The sequence below is a fragment of the Mixophyes fleayi genome, chromosome 2, assembly GCF_038048845.1.
Source record: "Mixophyes fleayi isolate aMixFle1 chromosome 2, aMixFle1.hap1, whole genome shotgun sequence".
In the NCBI taxonomy this organism is placed as follows: domain Eukaryota; kingdom Metazoa; phylum Chordata; class Amphibia; order Anura; family Limnodynastidae; genus Mixophyes; species Mixophyes fleayi.
Genome location: NC_134403.1, coordinates 53290058 through 53300717, shown reverse-complemented (window position 1 = coordinate 53300717; position 10660 = coordinate 53290058). Strand labels below are relative to the sequence as shown.

Below are 10660 nucleotides of genomic sequence, written 5' to 3'. Positions count from 1 at the left end.
TTTGATTGCAACAATTCCTTTTTACATTATGCATAGGATATATCTCAACCCTACATGGATGGAACTTGGATGGTAAATAGCTCACTTAATATAGGAGACTGAACTAGGTTAGTAAATGATAACATTAGACATGAGAAGTTTGAGTACTCTAGTAGAAATAGCATTCTAAAATTTCAGCACATACTGGATAGGTAGACACATTCTCATTTGGTACAATCAGGTCTTAATACAATCTCGATTGAACCTGTGGGCACCCTACACATTGTATCGTCTGTGTGTTAAGAGTTGTTATATTTCCCTATTTCTAAGTCCTTTCAGCATGATGCAAAGTGTTTACATATGCAAGTTGCATTCCCTTTATGTGTACATATTATCCTTCTACTAGAAAGTTGTATTAAACTTACATTTAGAGTGTATTGAGCATAATCTGTGTTTGAAATATTTATATGGTTACTTGGTGAAAGTTGTATATAGCCACTTTTACCTTTCTCAATAAATAAAATAAACTTGATATTAAAATAGGAGATTAGGTCTAATCAGGAACAAAGGGAAAGGGGTTGATTTGAGTTTTTATAGTGGATTCTACTCAATGATATTGTATCACTTAGGCCAGCGGTTCCCAAAGTGTGCGCCGCGGCACCCTGGGGTGCCGCGGCGCTGTCACGGGGGTGCCGCGATCCCTAGCAAGGAAAAGAAGAAGAAAAAGAAGAAAAAAGAAAACAAAAAAAACAAAACTTACCCATCATCCAGCGAAGAGAAGAGGGGGACACAGGGTGTGAGATGGCGAAGAGGGGGACACAGGGTGTGAGATGGCGAAGAGGGGGACACAGGGTGTGAGATGGCGAAGAGGGGGACACAGGGTGTGAGATGGCGAAGAGGGGGACACAGGGTGTGAGATGGCGAAGAGGGGGACACAGGGTGTGAGATGGCGAAGAGGGGGACACAGGGTGTGAGATGGCGAAGAGGGGGACACAGGGTGTGAGATGGCGAAGAGGGGGACACAGGGTGTGAGATGGCGAAGAGGGGGACACAGGGTGTGAGATGGCGAAGAGGGGGACACAGGGTGTGAGATGGCGAAGGGGATACAGAGTGATATGATAAAGGGGCACAATGTGATGGTGAAGGGGTCTAAATACATCTTACATCATTTTGACCCAACTACTTAAACAACGGGACTACCCGGTAATTATTTTTGCTTAGGGGTGCCTTGGAAAAATTATGGTGACCCTAAGGGTGCCTCGAGCTGAGAAAGTTTGGGAACCACTGACTTGTATTAAGTGTCACTGTGGCCACACTTTTAAAACTTTAAGTAAGCATCACTTAAGAAATTCACAGATCAGCCACAACATTAAATCCAGCCTAATATTTGGTAGGCACTACTAGTGCCGCCAAAACAGTTCTGACCAGTCGAAGAACGGACTCCACAAGACCCTTGAAGGTGTCCTGTGGTATCTAACACCAAGATGATCGCAAAAGTCTTGTAATTTGCAGGGTGGGGCCTCCATGGCTGATTTTTTTTTTCCAGCACATCCCATAGATGCTTGATAGGATTGAGATCTGGGGAATTTGGAGGCCAAGTAAACACCTTCAACTTTATCATGTTCCTCAACCATTCCTGAACCATTTTTGCAGTGTGGCAGAGCGTATTATCCTGCTGAAAGACGCCACTGTCATCAGGGAATACCGTTGTCATGAAGGGGTGTACTTGGTCTGCAACAATGTTTAGGTAGGCGATACATGTCAAAAGTAACATCCACATAAATGCCAGGACCCAAATTCTCTCAACAAAAAACATTGCCCAGAGCATCACACTGCCTCTGCCAGCTTGTCTTCTCCATATAGTGCAGACTGGAGCCATCTCTTCCAGAGGTAAAAAATGCACATAAGATACAACTCATCAGACAATGCCACCTTCTTATATTGCGCCATAGTCCAGTTCTGCTGCTCACGTGTTCATTGTAGGCACGTTCGGTAATGGACAAGGGTCAGCATGGGCAGTCTGACCGTTCTTTGGCTACACAGCAAGATGCGCCACATTTTGTGTTCCGACACCTTTCTATCATAGCCAGCATTAACTTTTTCAGCAATCTTTGCTACAGCAGCTTTTCTATGGCATTGGACCAGACAATCTGGCTTTTTGGAGATATCCTGACCCAGTCATCTAGCCAACACAATTTGGCCCCTTTCAAAGTCGCTCTGATCCTTACTCTTGACCATTTTTCCTGCTTCCAACACATCAACCTTAAGAACGTACAGCTCACTTGCTGCCTAATATATCCCACCCATGGCAGGTGTGATTGTAACAAGATAATTGATTTTATTCACTTCACTTGTCAGTGGCATTAATGTTGTGGCTGATCGGTGTATCCGATAACCCTGAAATCGCAGGCTTAGGATTGTCATATTTTGTGAGACCTGTATTTATGAAGGAAGGCTTCAGTATGCATTAGCACATATCCAAGCAAATAAAATATTTCAGTCTCCATTCAAAAGTCTTTTCATATCAACCATAACCGATGTCCAGTAGAATCACACAAAATAGCTCAGATAATGGTGCAGAGAGCATGCTTTTAAAAGTTGTTCTTTAAACATTTACTTTAATTAAACTGTTTACTTATGCTGCTAAAAAATTGAATTTGCTCTATAATTCAAACACCACGTTAATGAGAAATGTGTTTTATATTTCAAGTCCCAGTAAGGAACAAGGGTTTTCACACATGTAAGATTTTATACAGCCATTTCTTTATAAAATATGGAAATATACACATTATATAAACACAATGGATAACTAGAAATAAAATACAACATTGTTCAACATTTGCAGGTCAGGCTTACTGTGTAATGCACTGTCTCCTTAAAGAATAAAATCATTTGTTAAATGGAATATACTTAAAACCTGGAGACAATCAGGTGCATTTCATTATGTACAGTGCCGTTAAGATGCTCATGATGTATGTAGGTGGAGATTACAGTCAAATACTGGTAATTGTTAACGGAGTAAATAGAATAAAAAAAAAAAAGTTTTACATTACGTTCACAAGATTCTTGGTTTCCTGAAATGATAATCGTGTTCTACCAAACGAAAAGTTTCTATAGTTGTCAATGTGGAGGTCCCAGTTGGCACAGAAAAGGATGAGGCAGCTTTGTAGTAGCCATTATTCATAAAAAGTTACATCGACCCCCCCACTGATCATAGACATGCAAACCCTAAAAAAAGGCATAGACGTGTAATTCTAGCACAAAATTGATACCACTACATTGCATCTTTATAATTCCATTTATGTTGTCGTAACACCTTTTCAAACATTTAATACTTTAATATAAAACTTATTTCCACCTCCTAGGAACTTCCTTTTACCCAAAGTGCAGCCAAGCTTATAAGCATTTACCACAATTGGGAAGAAATCCCTAAATTCATTAAAAAGGGAAAGGGGGTAGTTGTGGCACTGGGGGACGGGACATAAAAAAAACAACTTGAGAAATGAACTGCAGAAGTGAATTAATGGAAGCTAGAAAGAAAGATAAAATAGGCGGCGTCTTTAATACATTATTTTCATAGCGCAAACACTTTAAAAATTATAATAGTTTTTAATTCATATTTCTTACAATTTTGCAATGCCACAGGACAGCCAGCCAGGTCTGGCAACAATATAGAGGTGAAAATTGACAGCATTCTGACAGGGTTACATTGTGTTATCCTGGTGGACATCAGGTACTCTCTTTGGGGCAGAACACAGACAAAAAAAATAAAATAATAAAAAAATAAAAAAACAGATACTTGATGGGGAGCACCATGAAAGACCAAAGACTGCTCTAATGTGTACAGAACATTAAATTATTGAAAGTTGAAAGACCATTTATGACAGTTTAGAATCATTTTTTCACAGTAAAATGCCAAGGGGATTACAGCACACACAATGGCAAATATTGCTTCATTTTCATCTGTCATATTGGAAAATCTGATGGTCATCTGCTTATTGTCAGTTTAAAGCTGCAAAATAAAAGCTATACAAGCACTTTATGACGCATATATAAAAAGGAGCTATTTACATTTTCAGGTCTACGTGTCCAGCGCACATTACAAACCACACAAATACCCACAGCTAATGATAAACAATGGTGGCTGCAGTTGCAGGGGTATGAGAGACGTCTATTCTTGTTGTTAGTGCGTGACCCTTTTTTTTTCCGTCTTTTTTTTTATTTGCACAAACAGCCTCAGTCCTTTGCCATTGTACAACAAACATTTCATGTACTCCTCCGTGAGCTAGGGCAGTCACTTCATGCTTCCTCATCGCTTTTTTGCAGACCAGCGCCGTGCCTGAGGAATAAAAAAAATTGATAGTGTGTCATTACCACAAAGAAAGTCAAACATTCTTTTTCCTGCATATCCAAACTCTTGATCAAACCACACACACCAATAAGCATGTCCAATGGAAAAGATAAGCATTATGTAAGTGATGAAAGGACAATGACAAATATAAAAGATAATTTAGGTCAATGGAGACTGGCTTCAACCAGCTGTAGTTCATGTGTTGACACTGAATAAAGCTGCATGGTGTAGTGCTGCCTTTAAAGGGAGCAACGGCAGAACCAAAATAAATATCCATTATTAAATTACTTTTGTTTTTACCTCATTATAATGTCTGAAGATCCTTCTCAGAATTATGTAAAAGCAGTCAACAATGTATTTAAAGTCTCATTATAGTGCCCCTTTAAATAAAGGCGTATGGGTGCCGAGTGACCCCCATCCGGACTTACCAGCGTTTCTTTCTACTCTGCAGTAAAGACTTCAAGGGACAGCAGAAGACATCTATGCTATAGACTTTAAGGGTTCTGTTAATATTCTGGGAGATCCCACATTACAAATGAGCTTGCAACGTACATACTTCAGTACAGCTTTAAGTCTAAAAATAGCACTAAAGCAAGAGCAACATAGCGAGAGTTAGGCTTAAAAAGAGGGAGCAATAAATTAGTTTATAAAGTACAAACGGCAGCCTCATGACCAGCACAATTTCAAAATGCGTTGAACTTACAGGTAAAGGAGCAATTTCTTCCTCTTCTTCTCTGGAAACATCATCGCTAAGAGCCAGGCTATTCTCCATCTCGTCATCAGAGTCGGGCTCTCTACTGACTGCCTTTCTCTGCCGCCCTACATTCCTAAACAAACACCGTTTCACATATGAGTAAGGAGCTACTGTGTTAATTTTAAATGTATATATTGAATAAGAATCACATCACACAATGTTTTTAATGATCTGCTCTAAAGAACTGGTTCCTACTATGAATGATGTGTGAAACGCACAGTAAGTGACCCCAAAAAGTAGAGCAAACAAAGTCCGAAACTCACTATTATACTTTTTATGTGCAAATATATCTAAAGTTTGATACCCTCTAAGCATATGTAGCTTCATATGATGCTACAAAATGTAATGCATATGTTCGTGCAAAATAACTAGTTATTGGGTTCTTACATCATAATTAAAGTTATTTTGGCTGTTCACACTACACATGCCCAGATGATACTCATACCTAGGTGTGTTATGTTGAAAACTACTCCGCAAGCAGGTAATAAGAAAATATGTATCCTTTATATAATAAAAAACAAACCAGTGCACAGAGTAATAAAAATGTATGCTGTGTCAGAGGAAACAGCACTAGGCAGATAACTGGGTACATTAAAGAATACAAATGTGATAAAATCACTTATTTTATGAACTTTAAGTAAACAACCACTGCTATGAACAGACTTTAAAAACCTTTTAGGTTTTTCGATAAAACAAACAAACAAAAAAAAAACCTAATTGTAAACAAAGGTGGCAAAAGTTGAAATGGGTCAGATTCATGATTGGATGCAAGTCTTGTGTGAAACAGCTCTGCGCATGCTCAGAAACATACGTTTTCGGGCAATCTATGCCCGAAAGCAAATGACACTTAAGACTGCCTATGACTTGAGAGGTGGAACGCTAGAGGGGGAGACTAATGTAGGCACAATAAGCTCGATTTCAGCCGTATCATTTGCACAAACTACAGGGCAGGTATAAATGCCGACTGATAGTGATGACTGACACGGCAGAGTCTTTGTTTTAAAAGATACACAAATTTGTGCAGCTAGCTAGCAAAGAATGTTTATGCAAGTGAGAAATACTATAAAAACGCATTTTATGTACAGTACTCATTAATAAGAATCTATGTATTTAATGCTAAAAATATATATATTTTTTACAAAATTAACTTGTAATAGTATATCAATAAAAATTTGGATAATTTATTTTACAGCTTTTTTTCTATGCGCTCTGATGTGATCTTATATTGCACATATGTTTGTCTGCATACAGCAGTCTGTTCTGTTTATGTAGAGCAAAAGTACTGTGGTGGCAGAGTTTATTTATGCCTGGATTCAAATGAAACCTATCTTGAGATATACTTGGATTTGAATACACTTAGAAATATGCTTAAGTACCGCGCTTTTTTTTTTTTTAAATACAACGAACATGCAAGTTGTGCCCAGACTATCATTTAGCGGTGAGAAAACACAATGGGTCCAATTCATCTCCTAAAAACTTACCTTTTTTTTCCCTGTACTGGAGGTGTTTTCGGTGGTCTTCCTCTTCTTTTCTGTGGTGCAGATGGAGAGGACTCCAAAGCAGATTCCGATTGGTCAGACCTGTTGATGCAATTATAATTAAAACACAAACTAGATACCTTCTTAAGGAAATAAACCCAACCCTAAAGCTTTCTCTGCTCCTCCACCCACCATAAAAAAAACCGCAAAACAGACTATTTACTTTTGTGTGGTCTTTCTGGGGGTCCTTGATGAGACTCTGCCTTTCCTTTTCTGCTCTACATTTTCAGAATCTTGTTCTTCATTAATATCGAGCGATTCCACTTCATCCTCCTGGGGACTTTCTACTGCAACAACTTTTTTTCTGCCTCGCCTTGGGGTCTTTACTGCTGGCTCTTCTTTTGCTGCTGCCACCTTGGCTGACTTGGGTGGTCTTCCTCGTCTTGCTTTTTTAGGCGGACTATTTTGTTCATCCTCAAACTCAAGCAAGTCTTCCTTTAACCTCTTATCTGGCCATTGTTGGTCATCCGATTCTGAAGCCACCGTCGCTCGCTTTCTTCCACGCAGGCCACCACTGGGTTTTGGTTCCGGAGCAGATTTGGATAATTCATCCAAGCTCAAACTATCATCTTGGTCTAGAAGGGATTGTTTCTTTCGTCCTCTTGGCTTCTCAATGTCAGAGTCATCTCTTTTATCTCCTTTCTTTCCGGATAGAGGAGAGGACATCATAGAATAATCCTCATTTTCACTATGATCCAGTTCAGTGCTGTCAAGTCTTCACATGGTAAAGTTTGTGAGAGATCAAAACATATTAAAGTTAATTGTGATATGCCAGATTATATTTAACGATACACATCGGTTTCATGACATCTAGTAATATAGTTTCAGCAGTTCTACAAAAAAAAAAAAAATACAAGCAAAAGTAACTACAAATATTGCATTATAACACATAACAGCCTCACCCTGCATAGTAACCAAACATCAATATAGATCACTCCAAATATATATAGAAGAAACAAGCATTACAAGTAAATGAATACAACTAATAGTAAGAAATGTATTGTATACCTAAAAGCAGTTGCTGTCAACCTGATGGACAACATATTTATGTGTATACAGCTGTGTAATTTTGTCACCTTTTACATGCCTGCAAGTTAGCTCTCTTATGTGAAGCTTTAAATATCAATAAACATTGTGAATATGCACATCCCATGAACTGCAGGAGCATGCTCACTGTGTTCCTGAGAAACAGCCTGTGCCATCATTCAGAGACTTGCTGAAATAAGATCCATCCAAAATGTCATTTTTGTGGTTTAGCGAAAGCAGATATTAAAATCAAAAAAGGAAGAAACACACTAGAGAAGAGCAGGTGTGGTATGTTTGATCGATAACAGCAATACAGGCACTGAGTATATCTACATAAAAATACCAAACACTATCAGTGTGACACAAAAAAATAAAATAAAAAAACAGACTTACCAACAAATAGGGAAGATTTCCGACCTGGCTTGGAGTCGGCTCCTATGAATTGCGACTAAAAAAAATGGCTGCACTTGACGTCCGTTAACATAGCAACACTAAAATTTCCTTTTTGAAATCTGCAATGCCAGAACCCGGCGCCCTACGCTGATATTAACACTAACCCTTGGTTTGGATGACTGAGGCGGGGGGCATTTCCGCTTTAAAACAGGAAATGTTAGTGTCGCTACGCAAACTGATGTCAATTCCATGTGCAGGCAATTTGTTCAGTTGCAATTCATAGGAGCAGAGTCCAAGCCGGGTTGGAAATTTTGTCTATTTGTTGGAAAATCTCTATATTTTTTTTATGTCGCTCTCATAGTGTTTGGTATTTTTATGTACGTATACTCAGGGTCTGTGTAATTTCGTTTGATTCGGAATTTCAACTACCACCAAGAGCATGGTGCTTGTGTGGCGGACTTCCTAGCCTCAACATTAAAAGATCCTCTTACTACTTCTGTCAGATATCGTCAAATTCAATTTTTTAGTAAGAAGACCAATGTTAATGACTAAAGACACTTCAGATAAAAATTATTACATTGAATCTATTTTTAAATAACCTACTTAACTAATATTGTTCTATAATTTACAATATGCTTGAATGTTTGTGTGTTTAATTGTACGACACTTGTTACGCCGACGTGGATTTAATTTTAACTTATTATAGTTAAAAATTTTAAAGAAGATGTATAACATTACAAAAGTTGAACACCACATTTTTTTCTGATGGGGAAAAAATAAAAGAAATCCTCTATGTAGACTGCAGGCCGGTGGATAAATCCAAAGTGGCATAACAGACATGCATTGCTCTATCATTTAAGATTTTGGTCTAAAGCAGTAACATTTTACAAAGCATCTTAGGCCTTTGGGAGCTGGTATAGTCATTTGTAATTGAAGAGTCTTGAGTAAGACTGATCATCAAGTTTAAATTATGTACAGTTGATGCACTAGATTCCCATAACTGTATACTTTACATGCATTCAAATTATTAAAGTTTATTCAGGTAGGAAGAAGTGTGAATAGATTTAAGGAATATACTTAGAGGGGAAAAGGGTGATGTCTTTCATACCTTGTCTTAATCCTTCCCGGTGAGCTTGGGTTAGACCCGCTACTGGCATTGCTTACAGTCTCCATTCTGGATGATTTTGACTGCATTTGTTTTCCTGCTGTAGACAGGGGCTTGTTCACTGCTCCAAGAACATTTGTAGATTTAGGCTGAAATGTGCAAACATGAACCATTTAATAATAATGTAACCATATAAACAAGGCATGTGTAACATGCGCCCTCTGAGCCTTCACCTGCAGCCCTAAGCTCCGTCCTGCTTTATTGTCAGATTTATTTTAGTGTGCAACACTAAAAATGTTCTCTGATATATTACAAATAGAAGTATCTGGCTTTAATTAAATGTATTGATTTAACTTATTACTGAGATTGAGGGTAATGTGCAGCTCTTTTGATGGTTAGAGGGCCACCAAAGTGCATCAGGATGCCCATTTCTGATCCAAACATTATAAACACATCAAGCAGATTATACATTTTTAGCAATTCTGTAGGCAAAATGACTCCAAAAGGCATTTGATTTACATACACTATATTTTTTGAAGCGCTGATAACTACTCCCGAGAATACAGGTTCCCAATAAAAAATGGTTCTATACAAGACCACTAAACCTAAAAACACAAAATTGCTATATAAAAAAGGAGATACTAATAACATTCAGAAAAATATTGTACAGAAAGCCAAACCTAGATAGAGCGTGATATTTGTACTAAACTGCAAACCAAATAAAAATACAAAATAAAGACTTCAATTCAAGTGCACCAATAACCACCATTTTCTTCAATAGGAACAAAAAGAGGTGGCATACATAGTACTTCAAGCCAGGATGTCTGCTGTATATTATGGATCATAAAAAAATATTTATATAACACATCTACAGTGAGCTCCAGAATTATAGGCATACATGACCGGCTTTATGGTCAGATCTGTTTGTTATAGCTTGTAATACTTGCTTATGTGTTATCACAGACAGGTGTCTTTATTGGATTAAATGTATTGTTTTAGCTTACTACAGAGATTAAGGACAGTGTGCAAAGTTAGAGGGCTGCACCATGCAGCCCCGGAAATGCAGAACCGTAGCTAGGCAGGTGCGGGCGGTGCCGTCGCCCAGTGCGCAAGCCCAAGGGGTGCAGCGGCTGCCCGCTACCTGCCTCTTTTACGGACACCCGACAGGCCTCAGAATCAGACTGCTGGTGCATCCAAAACAGCGGCCCTTCTGAACTCTGCCCTCTGCCACTCAGCGTCTGATGTCACAACGATGCTAGGCAGCAGAGAAGAGCTAGGCAGCGACAGCTGGACAAGAAGTAAGAAGAATGAAGGTAGGACTTCAAGCAAAAGCTTCGGGGAGGGGGGGGGGGTTTGCTTCTATGATAGAGGGTGTGCTGCTTTGTTAGAGGGAGGGGAGGAGGGGTATGTGTGCTGCTTTGTTAGAGAGAGAGGAGGGGGGGTATGTGTGCCGCTATGTTAGAGGGTGGGGGGAAAGGTGTGCTGCTATGTTAAAGGGAGATTGGGGGAAATGT

The 10660-nt window shown here is 38.9% G+C and overlaps 1 protein-coding gene across 1 annotated transcript in view; it reads right to left on the bottom strand.

Moving 5' to 3' along the window:
• Positions 1-2660: 2660 nt before the first annotated feature.
• Positions 2661-10660, bottom strand: part of PDS5B (PDS5 cohesin associated factor B) — an 88908-nt gene continuing 80908 nt past the window's right edge. Inside the window, exons 30-34 of the mRNA XM_075198980.1 lie at positions 9150-9295; positions 6786-7337; positions 6566-6664; positions 5034-5157; positions 2661-4318 (exon numbers count right to left, since the gene is read on the bottom strand). Of these exons, the coding sequence (XP_075055081.1) occupies positions 4289-4318; positions 5034-5157; positions 6566-6664; positions 6786-7337; positions 9150-9295 (951 nt within the window). The 3' untranslated portion in view covers positions 2661-4288. The remainder of the gene's footprint in view (positions 4319-5033; positions 5158-6565; positions 6665-6785; positions 7338-9149; positions 9296-10660) is intronic.